Raw genomic sequence first — 19602 nt, forward strand, 5'->3', positions numbered from 1 at the left:
CCCATTTCACGTTAGTTCCTCCTCCCCAGCCTCCATCCTGAAAGTTCTGTTTGCCTCGATGCTCTTTTCGTTTTGGATGTTTTGAGGCTGTGTTTATGGCAGTATTGCAATTTTATCCTTTCGAAGTTCTTGTTCCCAATAATCTCTTATCCCAGTGGATCCTTCCTAGAGTCCAGGTGCTGTGCGAACTTTCCTAGTGTCTGCCTTGTGTACCCTTCATGTCATGGGAGTTTGAATTCTTCTCTTGGAACAATGGAGATTTTAAAAGAATTCAGTGAAATTAAGGTGCACAGTGTATACCTTAAACTGTGGTATGTTTGGTTGTATCTTACTAAAACTTGAAAATCAAAATTCAATTTTAGGATGTCTTTGATTTTTTTGTTTACAGTTACTGTGTTTACTGAAGTATTTAAATGAGTTAATGTTTGTAGAACACTTAGACTTTTTAGTCTATTGAGATGTGGTTGACTGGAGACATTCTGTATCACAGTATGGTCACCAGCCACTTTGTCACATCACAGTTACCAGGTCTTCCTGTGCTGAGAACGTGTGTTTTGTTTTTTTTTTTTTTTTAATTTTTATTTATTCACGAGGGACACAGAGAGAGGCAGAGACATAAGTGGAGGGAGAAGCAGGCTCCGTGCAGGGAGCCTGGTGTGGGACTTGATCCTGGGACTCTGGAATCACACCCTGGGCTGAAGACAGATGCCCAACCACTGAGCCACCCAGGCATCCAGAGAACGTTTTTTAAGATGGAGTGTTCTGGCGGCCCTGAAGTATTCACCACAGTGTTGGCTCCAGAACAGAATCCTCACTGCGAGTCTGTGCCCCTCGAGCAGCATTTCCCCACTTGTCCCAGTCCCTGCCCCTCGTGGCCAGCACTCTGCTCTGTTTTTGTGAGCTGGGACTTGCCGGCTTCCATGGACCCCTGAGCTGCTCTGGGATGTGTTCCTTTCTATGCCTTCCATACTCCTGGGATGGGGGGCTTCTGTTGGCTCTCTCAGTGCCCCTCTGCTCTTGTTGCCCAAGCCACAGCGTGCAGCTTGGCTTGCCTCCCACAGAACCAGGGGACCCTGTAGAACCAAATAGTAGTTGGTCTTGAGAAGGAAGGAAACACTGGTGGTGTTGACAACATGGGTGGACCTGGAGGGTGTTAGGCTAAGCAAAATAAGCCAGACACAAATAGTGCATGATCTTATGTGTGGAATCTACGAGCGTTGAGCTCCCCAAGAAACATGGGTCGGGGAAGGGAAGCGGGGAGCTGTGTCTGTCAACAGGTACGGCCTTTAAGTTACAAGTACATTCTGGAGACTGGTGCAGCCAGGGTGGCTAGTAACCTGCCGAATGCTTGGCATTTGCTGACAGAGCTCTTCCTATCCTCACTTCTCAAAGGAAGTGGTATCTGTTTGAGGCGATGGGTATGTGAGTTCACTTGACTGTAATCATTTTACAGTGTCTGCATGTATCAGAACCTCCTGTTGTGCGCCTTAGACAATTTGTCATACTTTAGTTCCAGCTGGGAGACAGAGTCCAGCATGCTGTGGGTTTGTCAGCTCTGGAGATGAGGAGCCAGGTTCAGCATCACGTGATCTTCGTCTCCTCTCCGCTCTCGGCCTGCTTGTCCTTAGAATTGTGTTTTACCTTCCGCCTCTGTGTGCGAGCCTGTATGGCTTCCTCACGCCACACTTCCACTACACCAACTCTCTTTAGCTCGATTTAATTTGTTTTTAAATTGCAGCAGCCAGGCTAATGATTTCATCATTTGCAGAACAGATTTGACCTCCTCTCCAGTGTGGTTTCCACTGGTTGCTGTGATTATTTTATGAATGCCTTTTTTTCTATGTTCCATTTCAAGCTCTTAGCTTCAGATTCTGGGAGGTGTTCTCACTCCTGCTGCTTTCCTGGTCAGCTCCTGTTGAGCAGGGGTTGTGTTTTCTGCTGGGATCTCTGACTTAGCTTTTAAAGCTGTAGTGTGAGGTGCTCGTGTTTGCCTCATTATCTCAGGGTCACACTTGGTGGTTCTGCAATGTGTGGAGCATCACAGGATAGCAAAGGGGAATCCTTTCTGTGCCTCTCTCTGAGTCCTAGGGCTTCACTGCCGGGGCGGGGGGGGGGGGGGGTTTGCCACCTCTTTGTAGCAGGTTGGAGGCGGTTTCTCTCCTCCCCGTTTCTTGTAATTACAGCCCTTTGGGAGCCACAATATAAGGGTGGGGGCTGGATCTTCAGTGCAGCCACTCCTTCCGGTGCTTCAAAAGCAAATCCTGTCCTGCAAACACAGGCCTCCTCATCCCCCCACTCAGGATTATCACTTTTGGTGTCAACTCCATGGTTGTTTCTGGCACTTGAGCCGCCTCTTTCTGGCAGCTCAGCTTTCTTCTTCAACTCTGTTTGTTGGTTTTTAACATTTCTAGGTATGAGGGGGCAACTATTATATATCCTCCTGTGGCATTTTTCAGTTATTTCATGTGTTGAGCTCCTGGGCTAGTAGTGAGGAGATTTCATGTGCTGCTTCTATTTATTTTATTTTTATATTTTTTAAAGATTTTATTTATTCATGAGAGACAGAGAGGCAGAGACACAGGCAGGGAGCCCGATGCGGGACTTGATCCAAGGACTCCAGGATCATGCCCTGATTTAAAGGCAGACGCTCAACCGCCACCCAGGCATCCCTGCTTCTATTTATTTTTAGATTATTTATTTATTAGAGTGAATATGAGTGAGGGGGAGGGGCAGAAGGAGAAGGCCAAGCAGATTCTCTGCTGAGCTGGCTGAAGAGGAAGTGGAAGCAGGGCTCAACCCCACGACCCTGAGCTCATGATCTGAGCCAGAACCAAGAAACTCAAGAGGCAGGATAATCAACTGGCTGAGCCACCCAGGCGCTACCTTCTGACCAATTAAATACAGAGTTTCTCTGTAATTGCTTGACTTGTACATGTCAGTTATGATGTAATACCAGGTACTTTTTTTTTGCTATGAGTTGCTACCCAAACATTGGACACAACTGTGTATGCATCTTGTTTTGAGCAGTAGGAATGATTGCTAGTTGACCTCGTTCAGCCTCAAGAAGACTAACTGCAGATACTCGCTTGGAGTCAGAATGTCTCTGAAGTCTGATAGTACAGTTTCTGGGGATGCCACAGAGCCCAGCTTCTCTTGTGGGCAGGGTAGCCTGACTGTAGGGCCTGTTTTCCTGGGTGATGGTAGCGTGACCATCAGAGGATAGGCCTGTTCTTGGTAGGTGTCTGGTCAGTGGTTGAATGAATTGCTTTAGCCAGAGTTAAAGAAGTAAGCTCATCAGCTTTCACTTAGAGGCAGCATGTCCTTGGTTTCTGGGCTCCAGGGCCCAGCCCTATTAGAGGTGGCACAGGCAGAGTCGACTGTCACTGTCCTGCCCTGTGAAGTGATGTGGATAACAGTGAGGCCAATCTCTGCTGCTAGTTTGCCACCGAAGGCGTGATCTGTATGGATGCTTTTTTTTTTTTTAAATAGATTTTATTTATTTATTTATTCATGTGAGGCAGAGACACAGGCAGAGGGAGAAGCAGGCTCCACACAGGGAGCCTGATGTGGGACTCGATCCCTGGTCTCCAGGATCACACCCCGGGCTATAGGCGGTGCTAAATCACTGCACCACCAGGGTTGTCCCTCCCCCCCCCCCTTTTTTAAGGATTTTATTTGAGAAAGAGAGCATGAGTAGGAGAAGGAGCAGAGGAGGAGGGAGAAACAGGCTCCCCGCTTAACAGGGGGCCCAATGTGGGGCTTGATCCCAGGAACCCGAGATCATGACCTGAGCCAAAGGCACATGCTTTTCTCACTGAGCCACCCAAGCACCCTACCCTGTAAGGCTACCTTCTAATTAGTGTTGACAACAGGGCAGCAATCTTTTTTTTTTTTTTTAATTTTTATTTATTTATGATAGTCGCAGAGAGAGAGAGAGAGAGGCAGAGACACAGGCAGAGGGAGAAGCGGGCTCCATGCACCGGGAGCCCGATGTGGGATTCGATCCCGGGTCTCCAGGATCACGCCCTGGGCCAAAGGCAGGCGCCAAACCGCTGCGCCACCCAGGGATCCCCAGGGCAGCAATCTATGTGTGTGGTGGATGGCTCGGACTTGGAAGCCAGGGGATAAAGCTGTGTTGTCAGACATTTTTTTTTTCTTTCCCTGGAACTTTGGGATGGGGGGTTACTGTAGCTCATCCCCAGTCTTTGTGTGGGTCCCATATCGCTGAGACAGTGTGTTCATTCTGGTGGCTGTGCAGTCTTGCCCAATGGCTGGCTTGGGAATGCACTGAATGAAGGAGGTAACCAAAGCTCCCTGAGCACAGCTTTTGTCAGGAAAACAAGATACTCACACAGGGCCTGTCAGCTGGTGATCAAGTGGGCCCTGAGTGTCTGCCTCAGAGTCCTCTGTTTTAGTGTAGGCAGCTATTATTAGGCTATTTCAGGGCTTTTTATTCTATATCTAGAAGGGTCTTAGGGCACAAGTCTTGGAATCTGTTCCCAGACAAGGGCCCAGTCTGACAGGCTAGTGGTTAGTGCTCAGGTGAGGTGATGTCTTCCCTCCAGCCCCACCCCCCCAACCCCACGGAGTTCCTTCCCCCCACAATGAACCCAGCCTTGGCAGTCCTGTCATTGACCATGGATTTCTAATTGCAGGACTCACTCCAACAGCCTGTTAAAACATGGTGGATTACTATGAAGTTCTAGGCGTGCAGAGACATGCCTCTGCTGAGGATATTAAAAAGGCGTAAGTAATTATATTTATGAAGTAATAAATCTGTTGTGCACTGGTACTTGGGTATTGTAACTTTTTATCTATCGAAATGGACCATGTAGTATAACACTCTTTCAATGCTGCTGTGTAATTTTACCTCCAGACAGAGTAGTTAACAAATTAACTCTTGCTTTCTGAGACCTAGGCCATCCTGTCATTTGTCATTGAGGAATAAGAAGGTCGCCTGGTTTCCTGTTACTTTGCCTTGAGACATGGATTCTGTTGGCTGCTTAAAGTAGATCAGACTTACTGAGGATGTGAGATAATCCTGGAGAACTCTGACATTGGATTTTTGGAATGGAGTTGAGTTGGCATCTGGCACTCTTCAGAGTATGGTGTTATAACCACCTTGGTGTAGTTGCTTTAAAAAATCATTGTCATGTGGTCCCTGACTGTACCACTAGAACCCATCTGGTCCATGGTACGGTTTGTCAGCCTTACCCATGCCTTTGTGACCAGGCCTGGCACCTGTACAGGGCAAGGCTGAGGGCACAGGTGGCCAAGGTGAACTGGATCTAATTCATTTGACCTTCATGTGTAGCAAGAAATGTTATGAAACAGATTTTAGCTTGGAGAGACTAATAAAACTCAGCTTGGAATAATTCCAATTTGTTATAGGAACCAACATTTTTATTTATAAAAAAAACTTTTAAAAAAGATTTTATTTATTCATGAGAGAGAGAGAGAGGCAGAGACACAGGCAGAGGGAGAAGCAGGCTCCCTGCAGGGAGCCCAATGTGGGACTCCATCCCAGGATCCCCGGGTCACGCCCTGAGCCGAAGGCAGACGCTCAACCGCTGAGCCATCCAGGCGTCCCAAACATTTTTATTAATACACAAGTCTATGCTACTGGACTTCATAGATCTCAGATGGAAATTAAGGGTTTTTATTTGAAGATTTATTTATTTGGTAGCAAGCAAGAGTGAGAGAGCCCGTATGCAGGGAGGAGGGAGAGGGACAGGCAGAGCCCAATACGGGGCTTGGTCCTGTGACCCTGGGATCATGACCTGAGCCAAAATGGAGAGCAGATGCTTAACTGAGCCAATTGAATAGTTCACTGAAAAATGCTGAAGATAGTAGCCTGACTGCTACAGCCAGCCTACCTGAAGCTGTTTGCAGAATATCCTTGTGTTAAACCTCAGCCAGGAAATTCAAGTAGGTGGGCCCCCAGGAAGTGCCTTTGGGCTGTCACCAGTGGGCCTTGGGGCTTCTCACTTCTGTTAACAGTTCTGCTCACAGCTCGCGGGCAACAGTGGCTAGTTGGAAATAATCGTATTCTTCCTGAATAGTATGTCCACAGTATTTTTATTTTTATTAACCACTGGAAAAACATGCCTTTGTTACTCTAAACACAGAAAGTAGTTGGTTTAGTTACCTATGAGAGTAGGGGTTGATCGGCGTCTTCAGGATGCTTTGAAGTATGAACTTAGGAAATGCTATTTCCTGTAAATAGAGTAGGAGTTTCCCATTAAGTGTGCAGTTAAATTAATACTAACTTAGGCTGGATTTAGCTTTATTTATTTTTAATGAGAACGGGACCTGTGAGTGGTGCATGTTTTTAGTCCATTTTGTGGATTCTAGGCTTTGTTCATGCGTAGTGACCAGAAAAGCTTCTATTGGAGGAGTAACCGTGTGTGGCTGCTTTCCCTCACCATTTCTCCTGAGGAACCTACAATCTTACCTGGCTCTGTGTCCCAGGCCCTGTGCTTTTCCTCGCTCCACGGGTTAGCCTGCCTGCGTTGGTGCTCAAGTACTGCTGTGAAGTCACACTTCAGTCCAGAGGCTGATGCTAAAAGACATCCGATACTCTTCCCATTTCATGGATTGTGCCTGGAATCCAAAGAAGATTGAGTAGTCTTTCATAAAACCTGTACAGATAAAGCTACCCTGGATTCTGCTACATTTCTTTGTTTTCAAAGAGCACACTAGTGCAAATGAACCGTTCTTTCTCCTTGGTCTTTTACATGGTCTGTCAATTTTTGCCCAGGATCTGTTGCATTTCAGGGGTTTTGGTCTGCTTATTGCATGTTGAGGTCCATGGTGATAGAAAGATAAAATATTGTTTTAGTGTTGTAGAGTCCAGTGTTAATCAGATTTTAAGAAGTTCAAGCCAAGGTTTTTGATTAAAATGTTAAATTGAACCACAATAGCCTTATGTTAACAACTTGCAGGTGTGAGGAGGACTGCCTGGTTCCTCATGTTAGGTTTTGCAGGGCCTACCCCTCCCCCGCTAGCCCGCCCCCACCTCATATCATATGTGGTGCTGATGTTTAGTTAAGTAGAAGAGATTTTTTTTATTGTATTTATAAAGGATTTTTTAAAAAAAATAAATCCCTGTAATTGTTACTGTTAACCGGAGGCTTCAGTGAGTCTTGAGCACAGAACGGGGTGGCTTTATAAATGGAGTTGCTACAGCCCACCCCTGCCACACTGCTGTGGGAGGCGACAGGCTGGGGACCAGGGCTGTGGTGCTGGCCCCTTGGCCCCTTACCAAGGCTGCCTTCTGCCTCTGCTCTCTCAGCTGCACGACCAGGAGTTCACCTGCACATATTGATCCTCAAATGTTGTCATTTTTTTGTATCTCTTGGTTTTGTATTGTGCTGTGTGGATTTTAGAACTTGTCTTGTGGTGGGGGAAAGGGAGATTTTACTCCTGAATTGACCCTCATCTCACAGGTTTATGAACCTCATGATGTTTCATAGCTGTTGGATTTCTGCACATGGAAGTGACCTGCACGTGGAAGTGACCAGTGCCCTTTTACTCTTTCCAAGGTACCGGAAACTGGCCCTAAAGTGGCATCCAGATAAAAACCCTGAAAATAAAGAAGAAGCAGAGAGGAAATTCAAGCAAGTAGCTGAGGCGTATGAGGTGTTATCAGATGGTGAGTTAACCTACCCAGAGCTCGGACTCTCCCCAGGGCTTAGTGAAGTATGGATTTGGCTGATTGAGGTTTGGGCACGGAGAAGTTTCTTTCCTTGTGAAGCTTTGACCCATGTCCCTGGCAGATACTTGATACAGTTACCCGTGAGTGCTGTGGGGTACCCTGCTTCTAGCAGTTTCTTTCAGGATGGCTATTTTAAACAATTACACTGATCTGAGGACTGACAGGATGGATCAGGGCGTAGGACTCCATCTGGGTCATTGCGTCTCCAGACTTTGAGGTGTTGCTTCCCTCGCCCCTGGGTCTAGAGCATAGATACTGGAAAGTGTAGGCTTTTGAAAAGTCCGATCCATTAGTCTGGTTTCACGAATCAAGTGGAAGGTGAGCTGTTAGATTCAATCAGCAGGTTCTTGGTGAAGAAAAGTGTGTGTGGGCCCTGGGTTTGGGAGAGCAGTGTGGAACTTTGTTAGAAGACTGGAAATGTACTGACATTGCTTTGCCAGGAAGGAGCACTGAATGACCTGGTATGAGTCAAGGCAGGGTACCAGAAGGTCGGAGTAGGGTTCACTGGCTGCAGGGCGTCAGTGCTTCCTTCAAGTGTATCCACAGGGGGTCAGGGTCACCAGTGAGGTTTACTGGCTGCAGGGTGTGGGTGCTTCCTCCAAGTATATCCGTTGGGCAGGATCTTCAGTGAGAGGCAGTTCTGAGTTTAGAGGAACTCCGTTTAACTGCCACTTGCCTTCCACTGCTGCTAATAATACGTGGAGCATCTTTGTTTTATTTGTGAATACGTCTCTTCTTCTATTTTAAAGAAAGTCCCAGATGTTTTATTTCATGAGCAGCTTGTTATTAGGAAACACATAGAGACTGATAATTGCAGTCTTTTAAAAATGTGGCATTTAAGATCTTAAACTGATAGCAGGTTTATCTTCTTTTAAGATTTAAAAAATTTAGGGACGCTTGGGTGGCTCAGCAGTTTAGTGCCTGCCTTTGGTCCAAGGGCGTTGATCCTGGGGTTCTGGGATGGAGTCCCTCCCACATCAGGCTCCCTGCGTGGAGCCTGCTTCTTCCTCTGCCTGTGTCTCTGCCTTTCTTTCTCTCTCATGAATAAATAAAATTTTTAAATTAAAAAAATTAAAAATATTTGAGGGAGCATGAGCAGAGAGGACAGGGAGAGTGGACTCCCTGCTCAGCAGGGAGCCCGATGCAGGGCTGGATCCCTCGACCCTGGGATCATGACCTGAGCTGAAGGCAGATGCTCAACTGCCGAGTCCCCCAGGCACCCTGATTGCAGCTTCTAAACAGACTGACTTGGAGCACTGTGGGACCTCAGTGTTATTATTGTCTTGTTTGGTCCTTGTTTGTGCTGATCAACACTTCCGGATTTGTGGATTCACAGACCAGGAATGATTAAAAGCAATGGAGGAGGAAACCTAAACTGTTTTTGTTATTTTAGTCAGCTGATTCTCTATTTTTAGGTTGAACCCAGACTTGATTTTTATCAGGAAGAGAACGTTTAAATTCTCATAAAGACGCTGTTGTTTCCTCCTACTCCCCCTTTCTGAGGGAGAGTGTATTTTCATGTCTCTTATGCAGCCTCCAGCATAGGAGTTACCTTCACAGGTGTGCTTACCATTCTTACTAGTGCTCTGGTTACCCCGAACTTTCAGTGGTTTGTTTGTACACCTGTTTTCCTCTATAACTCTTATTATTTTATACCACACGGTAAAATAAATTATACTTTGGGGGGAAGTATCAAAAAAAGGTGTCTGTCTCTAAGAGCTGCAGTTGCAGTTCTTTGTCAAGAGGACAGAGGACAGTAGAGCATCCTCAAGGCTTGGTTGGGCTGTTGCTCTTCCAAGGGGATTAAGCCTGCGGGGTTGGGGTTGGCTCTTCATCTGGCTTTTACAAGTACCACGCGCTAACAGATTGTGCCACTGGAGCACCTATCATCTGGCTTTTTTTTTTTTTTAATTTTTATTTATTTATGATAGTCACAGAGAGAGAGAGAGAGAGGCAGAGACACAGGCAGAGGGAGAAGCAGGCTCCATGCACCGGGAGCCTGACGTGGGATTCGATCCCGTGTCTCTAGGATCGCGCCCTGGGCCAAAGGCAGGCGCCGAACCGCTGCGCCACCCAGGGATCCCTATTTTATTTTATTTTTTATTTTATTTTATTTTATTTTATTTTATTTTTTTATTTTTAATTTTTAGAAGTACTTTTTTATAATCACATTTTAAACTTCACACTATTTAAAAATTTTTCTGAGTTTGTAAGGAGATATATTTTGTTTTTTCTTCCCCCTTTTTGTGTAAAGTAAGGGAGGCCTAACTCCTTAACACTGAAACCCTGAAAACTGCATTGTTTTGTTGGTTTATAGCTTTGGAAATAATGTGAATTCTGAGGGAAAAAGACCTTGGTCTTGCCTTATGCTCTTTCCTTTTTAAATTTATAGCAAAAAAACGGGACATCTATGACAGATACGGCAAAGAAGGACTAAATGGTGGAGGTGGAGGTAGGTAAAAGTTGACTTTTCTCTTGGCTTTGTAGTGAGCAAAGGAGGCCATCTGGCCACCGAAGGTCTTGGTCTCTACAAGGGGTTGGACTTTGCATTTTCCTTGCATCGGGCGGGCGTGTTCACCATGTGACAGGGTGTCACACCAACGGAAGGGGAGGACTGGCAGGGGAGGACTGGCCGTGTGTGGAGGCCGCTACAGCCCTGTTCCAACGCACTGAGTTTGTGCACCCACATCACTTACCTGACCCTGTGTCAGAATGTCCTCAGGGCGTAACAAACACATATACCCACAGACCTGCTGCCTGTTGTGGCGGCCTCACACAGGTGCATGTGTCAGGAGATGTCCCATGATGGCCCGCATCCTCAGCCCCACAGCGGGCCTTGGGAGGTCAGTGCTGCAGATTAATTAAGCACAGACCCGGGTGATGAGTGCAAGTGAATGTTTCTTTGCTTGGTGTGCATGGCGCTTCCTGACAGAAGAGAAAACCACGTTATCCGTGTGCAGGTGGCGGTTGTAGAGATGGTGCGAAAGTGCTGGTGGCCATGCTGCTCTGACCTCCCCGTCAGCCACTGGCAGTCTTTGTGTGGCAAAACAGATCCATGAATGGATGAGCCATTTTCTTTTACATTAAGGTCCCAATTTTATAGAATGTTCTGTAGATAAGTGACTGCATACTAAACACCAGAATTCATAAACTAAAAGTTGTGCTTGTATCATGTAGGTGGAATTCATTTTGACACTCCATTTGAGTTTGGCTTCACATTCCGTAACCCAGATGATGTCTTCAGGGAATTTTTTGGTGGAAGGGACCCGTTTTCCTTTGACTTCTTTGGTAAGTTCATTGTTCCTTTGGCGTGTCCATGACTCTGATGAGATGGATAGCCTTTTCTGTTCCATCATCGTGGCACTGTATTTGCCTTTGTTTAAGCAGTGTGGGTTTCTAACATCTGTTCCTCCTCTCTGGAAGATGATTCTCAATACCATGCGCATTGCAATAATAAAGGTTTGAACATATTCATTTTCTTCACTATGTATGGCCCTAATTAACTGCCGTTTTTCCCCTCAGACAATGGTAAGGATGCAGATGCTGGGGCCTTGGAAGTGCCGTTGGCTGTTGAGCATGGAATTGTGTGTGAATTTGCCCCGAGTTGCTCTGGGGAGTCACTGGGTATTGTAGCAGATCTTGTTCAGAGGACACTGGCTCTTTCCTCCCACTGTGGTATGTTGTGACTGTTGAGTTCACAGTTTGTGTGAAAAGACGTCTTTAGAACAAGGCAGCATAGATACTCTTTGCCAAGAGTAGTTTTTGCGAAAGGAGATCGTGGTGTTCCAGCGGATGATTCGTTGCAGAATGGATTTTCCCATCAACTGCACATCTTGGCACTGATGCCCGATGCCAGGTTTTCATCTGCGGCGTAGGCAGGATGTGGAGCGGGTGTGCGCCGCCTGTTGAGAGAGCTCTGTCCGTCTCCAGAGCTGTCTGGGGTGCTGGGAAACACAGGAGGCCAGGGCTCGCTGTGTCCGGCGCAGCCATTTCTGTCTTGGTTCCCTGTGGGGGACCCAACCTGTGTTTTTGTCTGTTGTGGTCTGGAGCCTGGTCAGAGAGCCTGAGCACCACCTGCACCCCTCCAGGAGGGAAATGAGAAGAGAGGTTCTGTCTACACATAATGGGGGAGAAACCGGTGGACCCTTGCCCATCCTAAGCATGAAGGAGAGTAATTCACTGCCATATCTGGTAGGTATGGGACCCTTTCAGTGGTGTGGCCCTTGAGTTTATTTCAGGTGGGGGTTCATAGAGATTTTCCTTATCTTTTACCGCGGTATGGCCTGACTTAAAGAGTAGCTGATGGAGGGAGATGGGTAGTAGTATAACACATATCAGCATAGATGAGCATTTTCATCCACAGACGTTGTAATGAGGCTAAAGTAGGGGTGGAAAGGAGATTGGTCTTTTGAAGGCTTCTGCTTTCATACTGCCACCATAGACATGAGAGAGGATGGATCGGGAAGGCTCCCCTTTAACTTATGAAATGTATGATATTTCTTAGGTATATCCTTGACTTGGCTTTTGTGTATGTAGGAAATCTTACTGTAAGGAAAATACAAAGAATTTAATGTTTCTTGTTTTAAAATTATTTCTGTGGGGCAGCCCAGGTGGCTTGGCGGTTTAGTCACGGAGCCTGCTTCTCCCTGTGCCTGTGTCTCTGCCTGCCACCGCGCCCCCCCCCCCCCCCCCCATCTAATGAATAAATAAAATCTTTCAAAAAATATTATTTCTGTGTCTCATCACAATCTTTAGCCAACTTCACATGTGGTATTTTCGGGGAGCCAGGGCAGTGTGGGGTGAAATCCTGTTTGGATGGGGTGAATCTCCTGGTGGTCAAGTGAGGATCTTCTGCCCCTGAGGGTTTTGGTTCTCCTTCCGTCAGCAGTGTGGGGTGGGGGTGGCAAAGTAGGCTGACCTTGGAGCTTGAGGCCAGGCATGCTTTATATTCTCATGACTTATTTTGAGGAAGAGTCCCTTAGTGATTGAATTGTAACCAGATTTTGCTTTCCTTGGGAAAATGGTCTGACAGGCCAAGCTTTCTCAGTAAAAATGACTTTCATTGAGCAGTTCTCTCTAGAGTGAAGATTGTAATTAGGTGTAAATGAGGAAGTAATTGTTTTTTTTTTAACCCACTATCAGCTATTTAAATCTCCTGACTTTCACATCTTCTAAATTGAGATGTGTGTGTGTGTGTATGTCTATATATAGATACAGATATAGTGTGCCCCTCACCATCACTATATCTATATATACACACACACACACACATACACACGTATAAATCTTTATGTACGTGTGAACTTCGTGGAGATTGTGAACACAAGGAACATTTTGGTGGAAATTTCTTGTTTTGGACTCAGTCCTGTTTAAGAGGTAACTAGTCTTACTGTAGTTCTAGCCTGTGGGACCTCTGGTTTAGATACTGAGATGCTCTGGTTTAGATTCTGATATTTTAACAGTAGGCATTTCCTGTATATTGCCCATGATTAGTGTGGCAGTGATACTTTTTCAATCCGTTCTTGTAGGTGTTCTAGGGGACTTCCATTTTCAGGCTCTAAGGATTTCCACACAGGAAAAGAAGCTTCTCCACGGCTACTACATGTATGAAGTTACGGTACAGCCTGCGGGGGGTATGTGTAGTCTGGGTCTCCATGTAGGGCTGGGGGCTTCGGCTTTGGCAGTAGTTTACTTGGCGTGAACCAGCATCTACATGCTACTTACTCAGCTCTGTTGTGATGTCCATTTGTAGTAGCACATTGTTTTTAGTCTTGATTTTTCACACTTGTCCCCCCTCCTCTCCTTGTGCCTTCCAGTCAAAATCTAAGCCCTTTGCCAGTATCAGAATATAAAATTCCGTGTCTGACTTCAGACTCCCTAAATGAAAGGGAACAAAACTTGAGAGAGCTAGTGAACGAGCACATGGGAAGGATTGAGGTGTAGAGGGTGTTGGATGGAGTATAAGCAGTTCTGTGCTGAAGGACCAGCCGCTGAGAATTGTCACATGCTGGGGGTGCACTTGGGCCTGGGGCCTGGCTGACTCTGAAGCCCTGGTGACCACAACTGCCCCCCACCTCCCCAACCAGAGAGGCAGTGACGGGGCTTCCAGAACCTGCACGCAGTGCTGACCCTGAGATCCAGGGAGCAAGCCGTACCTTTGCGGGCAGCCGATTCTAATCCTTTCCCAAATCCTGAGCATGCCAGAGCTAGCTCTCGTCCAAATGTGAATTGGAAGGGATTGCATTAATCTGAGTTAGGGTGATCTGTTCATCATTTACTTCTTTCAGGGCACTGTTACTCAACACTCTCAGATGGATGAGTAACTAGTATCTCATAGTTATTAGAGCCCCAGAAGGAATACTGTTGGGAAGAATCGTCTGGGTATAATTTCACATTTTTATTTATTCTTATTCTCATGGTGGATAGCGAGGGGCACACTTTAAAACCTAAAACCATGTCCAGAGAGCCCATTCAGGTTAGCCTGTTTTCCTTTCATAACGGCATCAGTCTCGTAAGCCTTGTCTGTGAAAAAATCCTTGGCCACGGAGAAAGGATCATGCAGGTCACCTCAGGGAAAGCGGGCTTTTGGAGGGAAGTGGAATTTTATTGAGGAGGGAAATAGCTAAGTGTTGAGAACCAGCTCTGACTTTAACGTAGTGAGCCCGTCATTTTGCTCTCCCAGGGTTCGAGGAGGTGGCGAGTGAGGACTTGGACCCCGGGTTTGAGGACTCGGCCGAAGACTCCCAGAGCGAAGAGAACAGCGAGGTTTTGGATGTGATCTCTATCGAGGAGCTTGATATCTATAGTGAAGATGAGCCAAGTGAAGGCTGTAGCTGGGGCCAGGGCGAGCTGCTGAGTGAGGAGCTGGAGTTTGTGTCCAGCGAGGATGAGGCGAGCCCAGGGGATGAGGAAGAGCTGAGCGAGGAGTGCGAGGAGCTGCTGAGTGAGGACAGCGGGCCAGAGCTGGAGGGGCTGCCTGCGCAGCATTGAGGCAGGGTGGCCGGCTAGAAGTGCATATGGAATAAATGTTTGTGTCCACTGACTAGTGTCTGAGATGGTCCTTGTTCAGGTACCAGGGCTGGCCTGGAGGGAGTGGAGGTGGGGGGTGGGGGGGGTGGGTAGCTCTAGGAGGAATGACGCTCACCGGGATCCAGGAGCCAGTGCTTTCAGGCCCAGATGGTGTCCTGGGGTGGCTGCAGCAGTCCCACAGGCCAGGGACTGACAACAGGAGCCCATGCCTCCTGGTCCTGTAGGCGTGGGGGTGGCTAGGACCAGGTCCCAGGACAGAGCTTGTCTGTTCCATCAGGCTCTCTGTCTGGTGTCTGATGGCCTCAGATGGTCCTTGCGTGTGAGCATTTCCTCCCTGTGTCTTCACACTGTGCCCCCTTGTGTGTGTGTCCCTGTCCATATCCCCCCCCCCCTTGTGGAGACCCTTATGATGCTGGATTTGGACTCTCCCCCCCGCCCCCCCCCCCCCAAGCTCATCTTTACCCCGTCATCCACCAAGACCCTGCCTTCTTTCTTTTTTTTGGTTTGTTTTTGGTTTTTTTTTTTGGTTTTTTCCCTGCCTTCTTTCTAAAGAAGGTCACGGTCAGGGGGCCTGGGGCTCAGGGGACCTATATCATTTTGAGGGGCCACAATCCATCCTATAATGTTGTTTCTCCATAAAGAGTTGTCTGCTTTAGAAGCAGCACATTTTGGAAGGAGAAAGGAGGAGGAAGTGTTTGAAGTGAAATGTGCTAAGAGAACGTCAAAGTCAGAGGTGGGAGAGGTGCAGGTGCCCCCTGTAGTTACTCAGGGGCAGACTCCACCCTTGGGCATCCCTGCACACGCATAACTTGACTGAAGGCAAGGAATTAGACTTAAAAATCCACATAAATACATCGTGTTAGACTGGTTTCCTGCTATAGTTGGTGTCATGACCACAGAGCCCATGGTCCTGAGGAGTGATGGAGGAGGCCTAGTGCTCTGGTCAGATTATGGTAACAGTGTATGGTTCTGTACTTATTTGAGAACTTTTGCTCTTAGTATATGGAACTGGCGTTTGGAAATAGTTCATCTTCACTTAAAATTATGCTGGCGAGTGAGGGTGGATGCTCTGCTCATGATCCTTGGCTTTTCACTTGTTTACTGTGTGCTTTGTAGGGATTTGGAGTCCTTTATTCCTGTGACTGCCTTCAGTCCCTTAGCCCTACCCCCTGGCAGGGAGCAGGAATGGCTGGCTTCTGGAGAAGGGGGCTCTGGGCCATGAGAACAGCAGGGCTGGCCATCCCATCACAGGTGTGGACCCTGTAAGGAGATCTGCATGCCGTGTTTGAGTCACACTCCCCGGGAGGCCCCCTGTGTTCAGCTTCCTTTTCCAAGGGAAGCTAGTGTCTTGACTCTGTTGATCCTTAGCTTTAATGTAGTTTGTTGGTCTGGCCTGGGTCGTAGAGCTGCGTCTGAGTTGGAGTCCAAAGGCCATGAGGCCGGAAAAACCAGTTGAAAACCCATCAGTCTGTAGAATTCTCTTTCTTACTTTGTTTCCTTCAGCCTTTGAACAGATTGGACGAGGCCCACCCTTGCAGGGGAGGCCAGTATGTGCTGCTCACTCTGCTGATCTGTTAACCTCATCAGAAACACACTCAGAGACACTCAGCGTAATAACTAACCAAAGACCTGATCATCCTGGGCCGCTTCAGGTTGCCATGTGAAATTAATTTCATCACCTGTGAATTTAGCGCCCCCCACCCCCAACTTGATACCTGTGCTCATTGCCTTAAGTTATGACACTTAAACTCCAGATAAAGACAATAGCACAGGCTGACTTCTTTGCCCAACATGATAGCTATCCTGTCTGTGCCCGAAAATACACTTTTTCCCCTTATAGGGAGGTGAGATCCTGAAATACTATAACAGGTGTGTGTCTTAGGTTACATGGTAGGGGATAGGAAAGGCGAGAAAACAAAGATGTTTGCTTAACATATTAAAACATGTGCACAGACCTCCATAACAAAATAAAAAGGGGACACTCCTGGCGGTCTACTAAGGAGTCGCATGTGGTTGAAACGGATGTTTGTAAGTATAGGTCTGAATTGCGCAGGTCCACTTTTGTAGGTTTTTTTCAATAGATTACAGTATTGTAAATCTATTCTAGGATTTTCTTAACATTTGGTTTTCTCTAGCTTACATTATTGAAAGAATACGGGGTGTAACACAACCTACAGAATCTGAATCCGCTGTGTTCTAGGCTAGTGTTCTAGTCTTCCTGTCAATGGTAGGCTATCAGCAGATAAGCGTTTGGAGAGTCAGGGGCGCCTGGGTGGCTCAGTAGTTAAGCATTTGCTTTTGGCTCAGGGCGTGATCCCGGGGTCCTGGGTTCAAGACCTGCATTGGGTTCTCTGCAGGGAGCCTGCTTCTCCCTTTCCCTCTCAGTGTGTCTCATGAGTAAATAAATAAAATATATATTTTAAAAGATTTTGTTTATTTATTCATAGAGACACACAGGGGCAGAGAGACACAGACAGAGGGAGAAGCAGGCTCCATGCAGGAAGCCTGATGTGGGACTCAATTCCGGGTCTCCAGGATCACACCCCAGGCTGCAGGCAGCACTAAACCGCTATGCCACCGGGGCTGCCCATAAATAAATAAAATCTTAAAAAAAAAAAAAAGTTAAACTCAGATTTTTGACTGTGTGAGGGAGTCAGCGCCCCTAACCCTTCATCCTTCAGGGGTCTGTTCCTCCTCTGCATGCTCCACATTTCCTTGGCCTTGAGCAGACACCTCAGCAGGCTGTGGTTTATATGCCCACTGGCTGAAAGGGAAATCATACTTGATAGTGTATATGATTATGTTACATTGTCTTAACTACAATTTATTTCTAAAATATAAATAAAATACTTAGGCTTTTTAATCTGAAAAATAACATACTCAAGAATTTGGGAAATGTAAGGAGGGATAATCAACATTTGTCTCGCTACCAATAAAAAATCCACTTTAACATTTTTCACGTATTATAATTGTAGTGTGTTACATAAATGTTCTCCTCTGCCTTTTTCTAAAGCCCAAACTTTAATGACCATTTAAAAATGTGCATATAAATGTGCATTTAAAATGCTCGATTTTACCACCTCCTCTTTTGGAAAATTTGGTTATTTTCAAATTTTAGTACATAATTAATGCTTTGAATTCTCTTAGTGCAGTGACGTATTTCCATGTTTGAGATGAGTGATGTTCTCTGAAATAGAATTGCTGGGTTGAAGAGTTTTTAAAAATTGATTGTATTTAATTTGGGGTTGAAGATTTTGAAAGGTCATGGTTACATACTCCTTAACTGCTTTTTGAAAGAGAACAAGAAAAAAAAATGAAAGAGAAGATAATCTCTTAATAAAGATTTGTCTAATTTCACAGTGGTAACTTGTAACAACATCTGCACGATATTAAAAATATGTTTCTTCAGGTCATCGTGACTGTTGTAACTGAGGCTTTGCATTTCCAGCGTTAAACTTGTGTAACTTTAATATTTGAAAGATGGTAAAGTTTACAGACTAAAATGACTACCTGAATTGTAGAAAAGCATTAGGCTGTATTAATAGAAACAACAAAATAAGATAAAAGATACATTTTTATTTTTATTTTTAAAAGATTTATTTATTCATGAGAGACACAGAAAGAGAGAGAGGAGCAGAGACATAGGCAGAGGGAGAAGCAGGCTCCTCAGCCTCCATGCAGGGAGCCCGATGTGGGACTCGATCCAGGGACTGCAGGATCATGCCCTAAGCCAAAGGCAGATGCTCAACCGTGGAGCCACCCAGGCATCCCAAGATAAAATATCAAAAAAAAAAAAAAAAAGAAAAAAAGAAAAAATACAAACTGAAAAGTGACCAGCCTTACCCCTCCTTCTAAACCAGCTTTTGAAGTAGCTTCAGAAGAACGGGCTCATGTACTGGTGGCAGGCCTTCATTTAGCAGTGTGTGTTTGGGCCCATGTGTTTGGTGGTGGTTCCACGTGGCCCCTGAACAGTGAACAATGCTGAGAGTTTGCTGATACTATGAGTATGTTAGGAGGACAAACCTGGTAGGATTTATTGTGAATGAAGTCTTGGGGTGCAGAGCAGCGTAGTTTTGGGGATTCCTGCATGGGCCCTGGAAATCTGAAACAGGCTGCATACATCGTTTTTGGTGTTCACTTCTTCTTCTTCTTTTTTTTTTTTTTTTGGTGTTCATTTCTAAGTGAGAGTCAGAAATTACACAATGAGCTTAAATTGCATTTGTCATGTTTCTGTTTCTCCATGTGAGTGGTGGACATCAGGGTAACTGACAAAATGTGGCATTGCGGGTGTGTAAGCTGTGGTATTAAGGAAAAGAGTGCTTTCTAAAGACTGCTTGGGTTTTTTTGAATAAGGTCTCCAGAGAAATTCACAGTATTACTGCTTTAGTAAAGTTTGGTGATGAACTTCTATTCATACTTATGTTACGGGGAACTGTAAGTGTGGCCCCATTTACAAAGTAGGTTATAAATGGTTTTCAAAAAATTATTTTGTGAAGGACAGCATTTAGTTGTGCAAGGTGGGAATGAAGTTGCCACCCCAGGGGTCTGGGGGTTGACTTGCCAGCAGTTAGCCCCTCTAACCCCGTACCCTCTGTGACTCCCGCTGTCTCTTCGGGGGCCGATGGGGCCATGTCTCTGTACTGGGATTGCACATAGGCCATCCTCCTGCCCCTGACATCTCCTTTCTAGAGCTTTCAGGATGGCAGTAGTAAGCAGTTTCTCTAAATGTGTCTTCAGGCCCATCTCCCTAGATGTGTAGTGTTAAATAAAGTAGACCAGCCAACATCTGCCGAGAACAAGGTTTTTGTACTCACACTCTTTCCTTGGCCTTATCCTGACCTGCTGGAAGCTGCCTT

At 46.1% G+C, this 19602-nt stretch overlaps 1 protein-coding gene across 3 annotated transcripts in view; it reads left to right on the top strand.

The window, feature by feature from the left end:
- The window catches only part of DNAJB6 (DnaJ heat shock protein family (Hsp40) member B6), a 73577-nt gene that overhangs the window by 26248 nt on the left and 27727 nt on the right, over nt 1-19602 (top strand). For all 3 annotated transcript variants that reach the window (XM_072763264.1, XM_072763266.1, XM_072763265.1), the window contains 4 exons: nt 4656-4746; nt 7545-7654; nt 10110-10169; nt 10895-11005. In XM_072763264.1, coding sequence (XP_072619365.1) covers nt 4682-4746; nt 7545-7654; nt 10110-10169; nt 10895-11005 — 346 coding nt within the window. In that variant the 5' untranslated portion in view covers nt 4656-4681. The remainder of the gene's footprint in view (nt 1-4655; nt 4747-7544; nt 7655-10109; nt 10170-10894; nt 11006-19602) is intronic.

The sequence above is a fragment of the Vulpes vulpes genome, chromosome 7 (genome assembly GCF_048418805.1).
Source record: "Vulpes vulpes isolate BD-2025 chromosome 7, VulVul3, whole genome shotgun sequence".
In the NCBI taxonomy this organism is placed as follows: Eukaryota; Metazoa; Chordata; class Mammalia; order Carnivora; family Canidae; genus Vulpes; species Vulpes vulpes.